The 16,098-nt window shown below is 37.2% G+C and overlaps 1 protein-coding gene across 1 annotated transcript in view; it reads left to right on the forward strand.

Annotated features, from left to right (window-relative positions):
* guca1ab.1 (guanylate cyclase activator 1Ab.1) overlaps positions 1-16,098 on the forward strand; it is a gene marked incomplete at its 3' end in the record, with an annotated part of 35,418 nt that overhangs the window by 1,387 nt on the left and 17,933 nt on the right. Inside the window, 5 exon segments of the mRNA NM_200656.1 lie at positions 7,406-7,555; positions 9,756-9,846; positions 10,018-11,193; positions 13,823-13,833; positions 15,847-15,887. Coding sequence (NP_956950.1) covers positions 7,406-7,555; positions 9,756-9,846; positions 10,018-10,175 — 399 coding nt within the window.

The following is a 16,098-nucleotide window of genomic DNA, read 5'->3' on the forward strand; positions in this document are numbered from 1 at the left end:
AAAAGTTAAACTTTTTATTCCCGTTTGAACATAATATATTTTATTTTGAGAAACATTAAAATATTTTGGCGCAGTAAATGTGTCAGGATAAATGAATTATTGAATTTTGCTGTCTTCATTTGTTTCAAAAGCAGATTTTTTCCTGCTGGAGATACTGTTGTCCTAAAAAAACAATACATAAAAAAATCATACTCATACCTCAGGATTGTTACTGCAGATAAGCAGTTTTAAAACCTTGACTATTCCAAACCCTGAAAATACCTTGAAAACAGTCATCATCCCTTGCCTAATCTACGGTGGAAGGAGCCGGCTATCATGGATTGCTTGTTTACAGCACAATACGAAGGTAAGCAGCAACCCAAATGACGCATGCTCAGATGTTATGATGTGTGCATGAGTGTGTGATTACTGTCAACCACCAATTATTAGCAACAGCCAAATAGTCTCACACAGTATTTGACATTCTCTGCCCCGCTCTGTTGTTAATATGAATAATGACATTTTTAGGCTGTTTTCTCTTTAAACAGCTCTGGTTAACTTCGAAATGAATCAGATGGTAAATCAGGACAGTGTTAGCAAGCACTGCTGTCTCTGAGTTCCAATGCAAAGCTGTGATGTTGAAGGAGCAGGGGAAGTGTGGAATGTTTAATGTTCAGTCAGTCATTTTCTTTTCAGCTTAGTCCCTTTATTAATCAGGGCTCGCCACAGCAGAATGAACCGCCAACTTATCCAACAAATGTTTTTTTTTTACTGGTTTTTCACCTTTAATTTGGATAGGACAGTGAAGGTTACAGACAGGTAGGGATTGGGAGCAATGAGAGGGGGGTAGGGTTGGCAAAGGACCTCGAGCTGGAAACCAGCATGTGTTTTTATGCAGTGCATGCCCTCCCAGCTGCAACCCATCACTGGGAAACATTCATTCCTTCCTTTTCTTTTCGGCTTAGTCCCTATATTAATCAAGGGTCACCACGATGGAATGAACCGCCAGGGAAACATGTTTAAAAAATGACTTTTTATTTTTAAATGTTACTCAAGAGTTACTGTAATATGCTGGGAGGACATTGTTGGATAAATTAGTCCTCAAATTTCACCATTTCACTGTTGAAATTGTGGTTTTATTTGTTAGTTGTACTTTAAAATGCTTTACATTAGTGATCACTCATCATTTTACATGGCCACTGTGGTGAAATGACTCTTAATAACATTGGTTTATGCCATTCTTTCTGCAGGGAATGCTTTCGGTGGCTTTTTTGACTGGATATTGATGACCCAATCTGGCAACCAACCGAGTAGCTGAGCACTGGATATTTTATTTCTCTGAAAAACAGGAAAATACAGGTTTGTGCGCATTTTATTTAAGGGATATAATATGTACTATGCTGGAAATGGTTTGTTTTATAAAGATATATGTCATAAGTGTCCTGCAAGGAAGAAAAAAGATGTTTTATTATGATTGTTTTAAGATGCTAAATGTATAGTCCATATATTAAATCTGCACTGTTTGTTCATGGACAGGTTTCTGAGTCAAAAACTCGAGCCCAGGACACCGGGTCAAGCAAACACACTGGAAACTGGACTATATCAGTGGTTCTCGAAGTCGGGGGTCGTCTGGTGATTTCCAAAAATCTATTTATTTTTATTAAACCATAAGAATTACCATGTTTTATCCAAAACCTCCTGAAGAGAGAAAAAAAAATCGCTTATAGTTACTGTATTGTAGCTTATAGTTACTAGTTCTGTTGGATTGCGAGCTCTAGGGTAATTACATTACATTAAAGACACGGCATTAGCGTCAGATGAAGCAGATTGATTTTATAACACCAGGGTAACATTTCTGGCACATTTACAGCACTGACATACATTAAAGAAAATTAAATGAAGAGTAGACTTGGGTCTATTGGTGTGCAGCATGCAGGGTTTCTGTGTTTATAACCACCTCAGAGGATACTGGGGCTCGCGAGTCACTGGCATTGTCATTTTGGGGGTCGTGAGCTGAAGTTTGTGAACTCCCGGACTCTGAAAAACCTCTGAATGCCATCTGAAATGTTCTCCTAAAATGAGTATTTCCTCATCCTCCTGTGTTTATGTTCAGTTATTTCTCTTGAAAGTCAATGAAAAGACCTTATTCATCACTATAAAGGTCAAATCGCTGAGCCGACACACACGAGTCTGAGAACAATGCTAATGCTAGGAGAAAATATCAAGTGGCTTTTAGAGGATTGTGCATCTGAACTCTTCACATATTGAATTATTTTCCATCTAAAATGGCTGTTAATTGAATGTAACGCCTTTATACATGTTTAAACACTAGCTGCGTCCCAAATCGCATACTTATGCACTATTCTACGCCATTTTGTAGTATAAATAGTGTAAGTAGAGCGTTCACACTGAAAACTCTAAAAATATTAAGTGCACTTTAATTAACCGGATGATGCACTCATTCAGCCGCTAAAGTGAAGTGTGTAATGATGGAGACTTCACACACTCAACGACCGCAGGTTTGCTTACGTAGCGGAAGGGGCGGAGCTATCAGACGCACATGTTGGATAACTTTATTTATTTTGGATGGTGAAAGCAGAATTCTCCTACGAGAGTGATTATAGCGCCTCCCGATGGTGAATGCAGTTATACTCACAGCAGGTATTATTTGATAATTCGGTCGTTTATTTCACTGACTTGGCGACCGTCAAACGTCATCAGGGAAACAGTTTGAATTTCCGCTTAGTAAAAAAACATTAATGTGCCATTTGGGACGCCACTACATACATATACTATCCTGTTGAGTGTGTAAGTGCATAAGTACATAGTGCATGAGTGCATAGTGTATAGTGTGCCATTTGGCTACTGCCTTGTTTAAGCTGTTCCTATTGGAAATAAAGATAACACGTAAATAATGATGTTCAAGTTTATTTGTGAGCTAAAAAAGCGGGCTTTTATTGTTTAATATTGTTTATATGCCTTGCTTATAGTAGAGGAACTAAATAAAATCAAAAATCCTGCTCGATAACATCACAGCACTGCGTAAAACTCATTCTGCTTGTGATGAAATGCACTTCTAAAAGCCAGCGCTGTGTGTGTTATAGCTACTATTAAATATGCACCAGCTTTATTTAGATATTTGCTTTATTAATTTGCATGTACAGCCTGAATTATTGAAGAGTTTACTGAGTATATGACATTAAGCGTGAGGATGCAGGCGGATCTAACTTGTAACTTTATCCGTGAGCCTCTCTCTCTCTCTCTGTATGTGTGTGTGTGTGTGTGTTGGAGGTGAGTAACGAGATTTGTGTTAATACAGTAAACTGAGAGCAAACAGCAGAACTGCACAAGGTCGGAGATCTGGACTCAGAGCCGGTAATCTGGTTAGCAGAGGGGATCGCCCTGCTTTATTTCTGCTTTCCTTCACGTCACGGCACTTTCCACGAAAAACACTAGAGAGTCGAGCGGCGGGGATTAACCCAAAAACCCTGCCATTAGCCTACATTCCCAGCTAGACAGAGGTGATTTAGGCTGTATAATAAAGCTGCTGAATGTCAGTGTTTGACTCTGCTAAAGCATATAAGCAGCATCATATGTGTGCAGATATTCAGACACATGCTCAGTGAACGTGCTGGTTTATCTGGAAAACACTGCTGAAGTCAGATATTCTGCTGGGAACATGTGTGTTACGTGCTGGAACTTCTGCCTTTGTTTTGGTCATTTGACCCGCCCAATGCCACTTCAGCCAATCATATTTCAGCACCGCGGGTTGCCAGATTAAAAACAGCGCATTTCATTCATTCAGTCAGTCATGAAGGCTCTCTAAGCATGTGTCCGTGACGGAAATGTGACCTCCGGTGGACAGTAGCAGACTCTGAAATGAGATGCAGATTCAGAGTTCCACATGAGGTTATTAATTAGCAAATAATATTAATATTACGTTTCCCAGAGATGGGTTGCAGCTGGAAGGGCATCTGCTGCGTAAAAACGTGCAGGATAAGTTGGCGGGTCATTCCGCTGTGGTGACCCTGGATTAATAAAGGGACTAAGCCGACAAGAAAATGAATGAATATTAAACACTATGTGAGCAAGTTACAGTGCAACTCTGTGTCCTAACAACACGCTACGTGACGAGATTGTAAATGACCTATTTTTAAATTTATTTTGTAGGGGAACGTAATAGGTTTGAATGGTGCTCGAATGTATTACAGTGGATTTTATTTTGAAATTGTATGCTTCATACTGACGGACTTTTATTATGAAACTTACCTCCCTGCGTTAGTAGTTCCGGTAAAAGGTTCACGCAAAAGTGCGCCAAAGAGCGGATGGAGATCGCTACTTTTCTGAAGACAGCAAGTCTCATTCAAGTGTGCCGCAAGCCTACGTTTGAGTGAAGGTTTCGGCCGTTAGATTGCCCCCTGGGGGCTGGCTGCAGTACAAGTCATAAAGCCCGCCTCCTCCGTGTTAATGAAGGAGACTTGAGCCCAAATAAAAAAAAATATTACACTTGCAATAAAATGTCCCGAAAGATGGTTCTGGTGGATTAAGGCACTGGTTATTGTGCTGAAATAGGTGCAGATCCTCATTTTTGTAAACAGTTTGTTTTTAGCAGTAATTTAATGCTGGGCGTGTCATCGTGATTGACAGCTGTGATTGACAGTTTCTCAAAGCAGCGCGTCTGAGCTTCGGCAGGAGACTGAAGTGTTATTATTCGATTTCTGTGTTATTTTACCATGAAAAAATGAGTTCAGCAGTAAACTATAGTTTCTGACATACATGATCCTGGTGGAACACTGTTTATTCGCTAAGTTCAGGGCTTTTTTCGGGCTTTATTAGTTTGCTGATACACGCCTAGCCACCCAGATAGCAAAACACAGTTCCGGCTAGATTCTCGCCTGCCGGAGACTTATCTCTTAGAGCTCAGACTGACTAATGTTACCTCTGCTGGACCTACTCCGGATGCCTGGACTCACTGCCCGATTCCAGTCCGAGTCAATCGAGCCAGATGCGGCGGCCGAGCGAGCAGGAATCAGCCCGCGACGCCACGAGTAAGTTATGCGCTGCTGCCTGGAGCTGGCGCGATTGAATATATAAAACCCTCATATTTGTTAACGTTATTACATCCATTTGTGTTGATATGACAGCAAACGCATGCTGAGAAGTTCGGGGGGCGTAGTTGATTTTACATAAAGCGTTTGGTTGGAAGCTCGACTCTGCTCATTTTCGCGGCTCCTCCTCTGGCTCCATCAGACAGTCCTTCTGCGCATGTCTGGCTCCAATTTCAGCAGTCTTTTGCGACAGTTTGTGCCCGTCAAGCAGGCGTTTTGCCCTCAAGGCGTTCAATGGGAAAAAGGGCTGTCGCGTCGTCCATATTTTTTACAGTCATTGGTCTCATTACATGAGAAAAGGTTCAATATTGTATGCTTTAGCACTCTCCGAAGAGGCACAAGGTTAGTGTTTTCATAATACTGTATATATTGTGTGTTTTAGCCTTGTGTGGAAGCATTTAGAATATAATAGTAAGCAGCTAAGTTTGCATTTAAGCTAATTCATGCACTATTGTATTAATGTATTTTTTGTTGTATTCTGTTTAGCTCTTACGTTGGTGTTTGATTCAATAAATCAATAAAACCATCAGTTAAATCTTGACCATCAATCGGGGAGGACGCTACGAGATACACACTGAAAAGCAGTTTGGCCTTTCAGAGGCACAGAATAGTGCGCTCACTGCACTCCAGTGAAATGGTGAGGTTTATAATCTAATGCAGTGGCTTTCAACTGGTTTGGCCATGGGACCCACATTTTTTTATGGTCATCAAGCCCAAATGTTTAGGAACTATCACATAATTTTAGGTATTATAATTCATTTGTATTTATTTGTAAACCTACACAAGTAGTGACAGGTAAATGATAGGATATTCACCAAGACTTACAAATAAACTATATTTTATTGCTGTCGTTATAACAAAAGGTATCAAGCTATAGAAATATTACAAAGTAACAATGACAAATACTGTAAACAGAGGTTAGGGCAGAGGTGCCCCGTCCTGGAGGGCCGGAGTCCTGCATATTTTAGTTCCAACCCCAATTAAACACACCTGAACCAGCTAATCAGGCTCTTTCTAGGTAAATAAAGGCTGTTTCTCAATATGCATTATTTGTTGATTGATTGGTTGATTGATTGATTTGATTTGATTGATTGATTGATTGATTGGTTGGTTGATTTGATTGGTTGATTGATTAATCGATTAATTTGTTGGTTGATTGATTGATTGGTTGGTTGATTGACTGATTTAATTGATTTGATTTATTTGATTGATTGATTGATTGATTGATTGATTGATTGATTGATTGATTGATTTGATTGATTGATTAATTTGATTGATTGATTGATTGATTGATTGATTTGATTGATTTGATTGGTTGGTTGGTTGATTGATTGATTTGATTGATTGATTGATTGATTAATTGATTGATTTGTTGGTTGATTGATTGATTTGATTGATTGATTGATTGATTGATTTGATTGGTTGGTTGATTGATTGATTTGATTGATTGATTGATTGATTGATTTGTTGGTTGATTGATTGATTGGTTGATTGATTGATTTGATTGATTGATTTATTTGATTGATTTATTTGATTGATTGATTGATTTGTTGATTGATTGATTGATTTGATTGATTTATTTGATTGATTGATTGATTGACTGGTTGATTGATTGGTTGATTGATTGATTAATTGATTGATTTGTTGGTTGATTGATTGATTGGTTGATTGATTGATTTGATTGATTGATTTATTTGATTGATTTATTTGATTGATTGATTGACTGGTTGATTGATTGGTTGATTGATTGATTGATTTGATTGATTGATTTATTTGATTGATTGATTGATTGATTGATTGATTGATTGATTGATTGATTGATTGATTTGATTGATTGATTGACTGGTTGATTGATTGATTGATTGATTGATTGATTTGATTGATTGGTTTACCTGATTTAAAGGATGGTTCACGCACATCCAAAGCTTTTATGCAAGCTTTGGATATTTAAATCAGGTTTATTTCATCTTCTAAATGTGAAGTCAGTTTTGGAGACATTAGATTTTAGATATCCTTAAAGCACACTGATCTAACAAGCTTTACTTCATTTTTGAGCGCAGGTCAAACTCAGTTCCTGGAGGGCCGCAGCTCTGCACCGTTTAGTTCCAACCATAATTAAACACACCTGATCAAACTAATTGAGTCCTTCAGGCTTGTTTGAAACCTACAGGTAAGTGTGTTGGAGCAGGGTTGGAACTAAACTGTACAGGGCTTCAGCCCTCCAGGAATTGAGTTTGACACCCCTGTTTTAGAGGATCTTTCAAATGACGTGTGCATGCATTATTGCCTCATATGTTTGCTTGTGTATGTGTGTTCAGGATGGCTGTATTGATTTCATGGAGTATGTGGCAGCTCTGAGTCTGGTCCTGAAAGGCGGTGTTCAGCAGAAGCTGCGCTGGTATTTCAAGCTCTTCGATATGGACGGCAGCGGCTGCATCGACAAGGACGAACTGCTGCTCATCTTCAAGGTATCCTGTTAAAGCAGGAGTTCCTACGGAAAAATGTAAACTCTGTCATCATTTGCTGTACATTTCCTTCACTTGCTCTAAACCTGTTTGAGTTTCTTTCTTCTGTTGAACATAAAGGAAGATATATTGAGAAAGCTGAAAGCCTGTAACCACTGACTTCCATAGTATTTAGTTCTCCTTATGTGGATGTCAATGGTTACAGTTTCCTTGAAATATCTTCATTTGTGTTCAACAGACGCTTATAAAGGTTTATAACCAACTGAGGGAGAGTAAATAGTGTGTACATTAAAAATGTGTGGGTGAACTGACCCTTTAAACTCAGTGGCGTCTGTGCGGCTCTCTGGCGCCATCTGCCGGTCTCATCGCGTTTCATTATCAAGCCTATTATTCATTGAAGCAACATAAATAAAATAATCCATTGAAGCTTTATATTAATAATAAGATTATAAAATAAACAATGACTTTTTGATATTTTTTTTTGTTAGCAAGATTATAATGTGAAACGTATTCGTTGGATGTCTTCAGCAACAGTGGTGAGGGCTTAAATCAGGGTTGAAATATAAAAAATATTTAAATATTAAATATTTAATAAAAATATTAACAAACATTTTGTTCTGATTTTTGATTCCCACATGAAAAAGTAGTTTATGGTAATTTAGTGTCTATAGTGGTTTTGAACTATATCATACTGTATTATAGATAATAGTATTCATAAGTCTTTATTAACAATTGCTCCAGCAAACTGTAATAAATGAGTCTACTTTAGTTTTTACTACAGTAAACTGTGGTGTATTATAGTGCAATATACGTTGTAGATGGAGAAATCTACAGTATTGCTCATTCATTTATATCAGTATAGTTGTTGTGTTACCATAGCAACTGTAGAATCACCACAACAGATCAATTACTATAGTTGTTATGCTGATTCTACAGTTGCTATGGTAACAATACTTCTGTTAATTGATATGTCGTGGTGATTCTGTAGTTGTTGTGTTCCCATAGCAACAATAGAACCACCACAATGAATCAAATACTATAGTTGTTGTGGTGATTTTACAGTTACTTTGGTAACAATTATAGTACTTGATCTGTTGTGGTGATTCTATAGTTGCTATGGTAACACAACATTTATAGTAACTGATCTAGTAATACTATAGTTGCCTTCGTTACACAGCTATAGGGATTGAACTGTTGTAATGATTCTGTTGTTGTTGCCATAGCAACTATAGAATCACCACAATAGATCAGTTACTATCGTTGTTGTGTTACCATAGCAACTATAGAATCACTAAAATAGATTGATCAGTTACCATAGCAACTATAGAATCACCACAATCAGATCAATTACTATAGTTGTTGTGGTGATTATATTGTTGTTTTGGTAACTCAACTATAGTAATTGATCTAGTGATTCTATAGTTGCCTTGGTTACATAGTTATAGAGATTGCTCTATTGTGGGGATTCTATTGGTATTGTGTTACCATAGCAACTATAGAATTGCTACAATAGACCAGTCACTACAGTTGTTGTGTTACCATAGCAACTATAGAATCACCACAATAAATCAGTTACTATATTTTTTGTTACCATAGCAACCGTAGAATCACCACAACAGTAAGTGATTTCTTTCTCTGCAGTTAACGAGAGAAAACGTTTCCCTACGATAAGTTTTACGGCAGTCCGTGCTTTAGGTGTATTACGGTATTACGGTAACGCATGTCCTGAGTGAGGTACATGTCAGAAGCTCCGGGGAGCAAAATCTAAGAGAAAGAGAAAGTTAGCGAGGGCATAAAAATTATACAGCCTTCCTTTGGCTTAATCCTTACTGTTTTAGATCATGTCTTGATTTGTGTCCTTGTTGTCATTGTGTCAGATTGATCACCTAATAGTAGGCTACCTAATATGGTAAATTATATATATATATATATATATATATATATATATATATATATATATATATAGTGTTATAGCGATGTTTCCATAGCAACCATAGAATCACCACAACGAATCAATTACTATAGTTGTTGTGTTACCTTAGCAACCATAGAATCAAGTATTCTATAGTTGAAGTATTTTTCACTATAATATTGTTTAAAAACACTGTTTTTACTAGAAATGTATGCAACATCCTGTGATTTAAAATCTGTATAAGACTGCAGAATAAATGCTCATTTTTATGGTTTTATTTTTTTTCTTCAGGCGGTTCAAGCCATTAATGGAGCCGAGCCGGAGATCTCTGCAGAGGACTTGGCTGATATGGTGTTTAACAAGATTGATGTTAATGGAGACGGTAATCTGTCTGTCTTTCTACATCTCTGACTGTATGTATGCAAACTAAACATGCAAATGAAGCTCTGGTTTTCATCTGTAACTCTGTGTGTGTGTGTGTGTGTGTGTGTGTGTGTGTGTGTGTGTGTGTGTGTGTGTGTGTGTGTGTGTGTGTGTGTGTGTGTGTGTTTAGGCGAGTTGTCTCTGGAAGAGTTCATGGAGGGCATCTCTGCAGATGAGAAGATCTCAGAGATGCTGACCCAGAGTTTGGATCTGACCCGGATCGTGAGCAACATCTACAACGACTCCTACATCGAGCAGGAGGCCGAGATCATCGAGGATCAAGCATGACAACACTGAGAGTCTGGAGCGGACGCTTTCATTGGCTCCTTCCCAGAGTAGCGAGTGCCGAGTGTAAACATAGATCGGCCAAAGCTCTGGGTCTGTGCTCTAGATTATATCATCTGAACGCACAAAATGCTCCAGTACTGTGAGTGTGTAGTTCAGCCTGAGGGTGGCGCTCTAACACTGACACACAGGCTGTAAGTACACACCACACATGCGTAGAACGCTTCTAGAAATGCCTTAATGTAGAGTTTAATGCCTCTGAATGCTGATTTAGAGTTTTGAACAAGTGTAGGAAATCTTGGTCGCACTTTATTTTAATGTACAATTCACGCTAACAACATCCAATTACTAAGACTATAGCTCAATACACTACTGATTAGCTGCTCAATAATAGTTAGTAAGTTAGTAGTTGGCTATTGGGTAGGATTAGAGATGTAGGATATGATCAAACATGCTAATATCTCCTAATAATGCTAAGCCAGTCATAAATGCTGTGAATTGTTACTTAAATTTAGTGTTACTGAATACTTATTTGCATTATATGTGAGCATATGTAAAGATGTATATATTTTTATTAATCTACTACGTTGTTAAGGAAGTAGCAATTACTGAAGAAGATGACGGATCGAGTCAGAGCGGTTTACGAGGTAATGTGAAGAAAGCAGAGCAGTCTGCAGTTCCGTTTTTCGCCACCGATTTACACTGTAGTTTTATGGGGGCGCTGTTGAGCTCAGTGCTTAGCCTCACTTAAAGGGCCAGTTCACTCAAAAATGATAATTCTGTCATCATTTACTCACTCTTTACAGGTTTCAAACCAGTTTAAGTTTATTTATTCTGTTAAACACAAATATATACTAAGATGATATACTAAAGAAAGCTGGAAACCTCTAACCTTTGACTTTCAATATTTAATTTTATTTTACTTGGTTTTCCTGTTATGGACGTCATAGTAGTCAAAATACCAGCTGTTTTCTGGACATATGAACCGAATTCTCCAATATATGACACTTTTATGGCTTAAATAATGATTGATTATATATATATATATATATATATATATATATATATATATATATATATATATATATATATATATATATATATATATTTATATATATAAATGTCTTCAATATTGCACAGCAAAAAAATAAAAAAATAAAAATATATATATATATATATATTATTTTTTTCTGTGCAATATTGAAGAAATTTATTAATGAAATATTGAGTTAATATAGAGATCTATGTCTTGTCTAAGGGGTGAATATTCTGATTTATTTCCTAAAATGAAAACTTACGAAATGCCAAATGTGAGTATTTATCTGCAGTGGTGAATCTGAAAGAGTGTGCCGTTAGTGGCGTGTTTTCTTTATTAATGATGCCTGTGAATTTTAGCATGTTTTCCCAAATGCACAGTCTGCGCTGTAATGATAAGCATGCTTATGATGAGTGTTTATATACAGGGTGTGAATTATACATTGCTGATCGGGGAGGGGATAACTTTTTTAGTATAGTTTGTGTAATACAGGCTACAGTGAATCTAATTGACGTATTTATATATATTACCATTCCAGACGTCTCAGAGCCCAGAGCAGTCGACGTGTATTCTGGCTCACACTGTAAAACCCAACAGTCAACTTTATCAAATGAAATGAGTGTAGTTAACTCAAAATTTACTGAAAGTTAATTCTACTCATTTGAAAAGAGTTTTGAACTCAGTACTCATTAGAATTAGTTTTTCGGTAACAGGTTTGTTGCAACCGGTTTCCTCAAATGGTTTGTTATCTTAACTTTTGGGTTTTACACTGTATAGGCACATCTGATGGATATTTCAGAAGTTACTGTAGGTCAAACTACAAACTATGCATCTAATATTACTTTTACTTTTATGCCATATTTGGAAACAAACACATATTTTATTAAAAAGTTGTCTTGTAAACACTTACGATGTCTATCGGTGCTCCAGATCTGCCGGTTTCTGATTATTTTCCCACATAGACTGACTGATTGGCATGAGTGTGAATTCATACTGTATGCACCATTATAGGGGTGGTCAAATGTAATTTATATTATCAGTTATTTTAATTATTAATATTATTATTTAAAATACAGATCAGAGTATATATCAAACTATTTACTCACCCTTAAATGTGAGTTATGACTTGAGTGATCGGCATGACCCATGGCGCATGCCTTGCTCGTTGCCATGCATTTATACTTCTGCATGCTGTTTCTGTTGCTCTGCAGTAACACTTCTGAAACGCTAGCTGGCAGTAGTGTTTCAGTAGCGCATTCAGAGGCAGGAATCGGCGGACGTGCAACAACTTTAATCATAAGGTACACACAAAGCAAAACTTTCCATCTGGAGCTCCATCAAGGGAGTCCACACTTGTAAACACTTGCTCCAAAGGGTTTGGGTGGCTCTCGGTCCTGCCCACACTCGTCAGCACTACCAAGCCGACCAGTCACAGAGCTTGCGGTACACGTTATTGTAGTTGCATTTTTTTTTTTTAAAGGTGCGCGTCATTATATGTGACGGCCACGGTGAGGGCTATGCGACCACACGTAGGCTGTGCCGGAGTTGGTGTTTTAGTATGCCCAAATTATTAGTATCTGAAATGTTTCAGCATACCAAAAATGTTTTAGTATGGTTTAACTTTTTACTCAAGTGAGATTAGTGTGGTGCTAATCGACAAGAGAAGGTACCAATAAAAGGTCCATACACCATAATAATCAAGCAATACAACTGTTTATTGCTGGTACATACAGCTGATATTATTTATAATAATAGTAAACATGATATTCATAAACCATATTCAATAATGATAAAGGCTTATCACAAGAAATAACACAAGTGGATAGAAGACAGATTACGAATGAATAATAATATCAAGCAAGGAGATAGAATATTTACATCCTCAGAGATGTGCCATCATCTTTCTTTCCAAAGACTGGGGAGCCCGTTGCAGTCACATTGGAAGACCAACACATATGTTCGAGAATGCCGGGCGATGCGCGCTTGTCCCACAGCTGAGCTTCCAATGTTACTACAAGAAGCTCTCACCTTTTATATTTAAAATTTGGGTGCCGGTCAAAGGTCGGCCTGCTAGTTGAGAGAGGGAGTTGATCAGGCTCCTCCCCCTCTCAACTAGCTGCACATTATTTCTAATTGCACAGTAAACGGTTCAAGGTTCTGAACTATCAGCATGATTGCATTTAATGTCCCAATCTCTCCTTCTAGTCACCTGGTCATTTGTTGAGTACATCACAGTATGATTATCTGGAGTCAAAATTGTACTCCTGACCCTCTTTGAGAAACAGCATTGTTAAAGTCATGAAATTCCTGTCCTTGTCATGTGGACATTTGAGTACATCAGAACCTAATTCAATATTGTACCCCTGACTCTCTCTTTATCATTTTGGTTCTTCGCTGAGCTTAGCGAAATATATAAATCTAATACAGTTGGCCTTAGACAGTTGGGTTGAATCGCACTAGAGTTGGTTTTCCCTCTTGGTGCGGTTGGTTTGGGCAGGTGTGAATGCAGCAGTCATACTCGAGTGCGCACCAAAAGCGGACCAAAAAAGCATACAGAGAGCTCCTCGAAGAGGTTTGTTTGTGGTGGGAACATGATCCAAACTAAAACAGACCCAAGCGCAAAAAGTACTGTGCCTTTTGGACTAATCCAGCTGCCGTAGGCCGATGCGCTGTGCATTATGGGATGTGGAGGAAAATATTTGTTGACAGCGTTTTACCAACAGAGAGAGAGAGAGAGAGGGAAAACATTACCTGAGGGATCGTTGGCAATATTAGCTAAATTAATTCACACCTCCTCCTAAAGTGACATGCGATCAGTGTTGCCAGATATAGCTGACTTTTCCCAGCTCAAAAGTTGTCCAAAACCAGCCCAAACGCACAAAAAACACCCAAAATAGAACATTAAAGTTTTATTTAATTTTTATCGATTTAAATCTAAATGAACCTAATTACTTTAACTGTTATATATTTTTAAACCATATGTACGTTAATTCTGACCAATCGAAAAGCAGTTTAGGAAATACGTTCAACAACATCTGTCCATTGAGTGATGTGGATTTTGTCACATGACTGCATCTTAGTTTTTTCAAATGTTTCAGACCAAAGCAATCAGTGAGGTGTACAAACGACCCAAAGACGGCAGAAGATGCTTCAGTGTATTATTTGTTGCTTTGATCTTGACCAAATAAACCGAACCACAGGTGTGAAAGTACCCTTAATTAGGGTTAATCCCTCCTATAATCCCCCCTCCTGTAATTCGCACCCTGGGTTTATTGTGTCTCAGAGTTGTAGTTTAGTAAATCTGCTAACAAAAAAGAGGAGTCATCTTAAAAGATCGGTTCATCTGTGGTTTTCCACTAGCATATCAGCTCTGGTGTAACGTTTTAAACCAAAGAAATAATAATACATGTTCGTTTGTTATTTCATCTCCTGGGTGTGAAATATAAGATGATCTGACAAAGTGAAAGTGAATTTGTGATTATGCAAATTAAGAGTTATGCAAATGTCCTCATGTACGTGCGTGTGTTCATATGTTCTTTGTGTGTGTGCGTTTGTATGTTTGTGTGTGTTTGTTCGCATGTGTCTGTTTGCTCATATTTGTGTGTTCTCATGTGTGTGTGTGTGTATGTGTGTGTGTGTGTGTGTGTGTGTTACATATCTTGAAAATTCCCTACTTTGGGGAAAAAATATAATTTTTCCCACTTGTTTATCAAGGATGTTGCATTTTGATGAAATCTGTCTGTTTCATGTGGTGATAAAACATGGACACATAAATATACTGTAGAATAAAAAGCTGTTTTTGTTTAAATGCAGAGGCTTGCTTCTTTAATTTGAGAAATAATATCGTTGAATGTTTACAGAGGATAATGTTCTGAGAGCCCTCAAATTGAGGGTGAAAATCATCAAACATTTTGACCTCAAAAGAGTTGATGTCAGCTTATAATTATTGATAATAACATTTAATAATAACAATGCATACGGTTAGACTTTGCAATTTGTTCTGCTCCTTATTTAATAAAATCCTATTTATAGCCTAGTTTAATGGCAAAAACTAAAAATTATATACATATATATGCACAGTTAAACATCATAATTATTCTCTTCAGGTTTGATTATGTAATTTATTTGTTGTTAAATGTCTATAATTTAAGTTTGAAAGACAATCTGCAGTATAAAGCGCAAATTGAGCGTTTTGAGATGCATTAAAATTATCTTACGCATTATGTGATAAATATATATTTTTATATTTTGCTCAGTGAAAAGAACCTGCCCTGATGTACAGTTAAGGGCAAATATATATCCGCCCTCCAGTGAAATATTTATTCTGTCTCAGATGATGTTGAACAGATTCAGGAATTGTTCACAGTATTTCCTCTAATATTTGTTCTTCTGGAGAAAGTCTTATTTGTTTTATTTCAGCTAGAATAAAAGCAGTTTTAAAGGCATTTTAAGGTCAATATTATTGGCCCCTTCAGCAATATTAGTGTTGGATTGTCTCCAGAACAAACCACTGTTATACAACTTTAAGCTGAACACTAGTGTCTTGAAGAATATCAAATGTGCTGTCATCATGACAAAGAGAAAAGAAATCAGTTATTAGAGATGAGTTATTAACACTATTAGAAAAAAAATCTCTCCATTTAAAAATATTGGAAAATACATTTAAAATATGACAGAAATAGAAATTCACAGTAGGGCGAAAAACGTTGACTTCAACTGCATGTGTGTGTTCGTTTGTATTGAAGCCATTGTTGTTTGCTTGGATTGACCAATCAAAAGATTAGATAAACATTCTGCAAACCTTAAAAAAAACTTCACTCGACACTTTTCTGGCTAACCAAACTAAACCTAAAATGCTTGGTTTGATATCGGTCATGTTAGTTATATATA

The sequence above is a fragment of the Danio rerio genome, chromosome 22 (assembly GCF_052040795.2).
Source record: "Danio rerio strain M-AB ecotype USA chromosome 22, GRCz13ab, whole genome shotgun sequence".
Classification (NCBI taxonomy): Eukaryota; Metazoa; Chordata; class Actinopteri; order Cypriniformes; family Danionidae; genus Danio; species Danio rerio.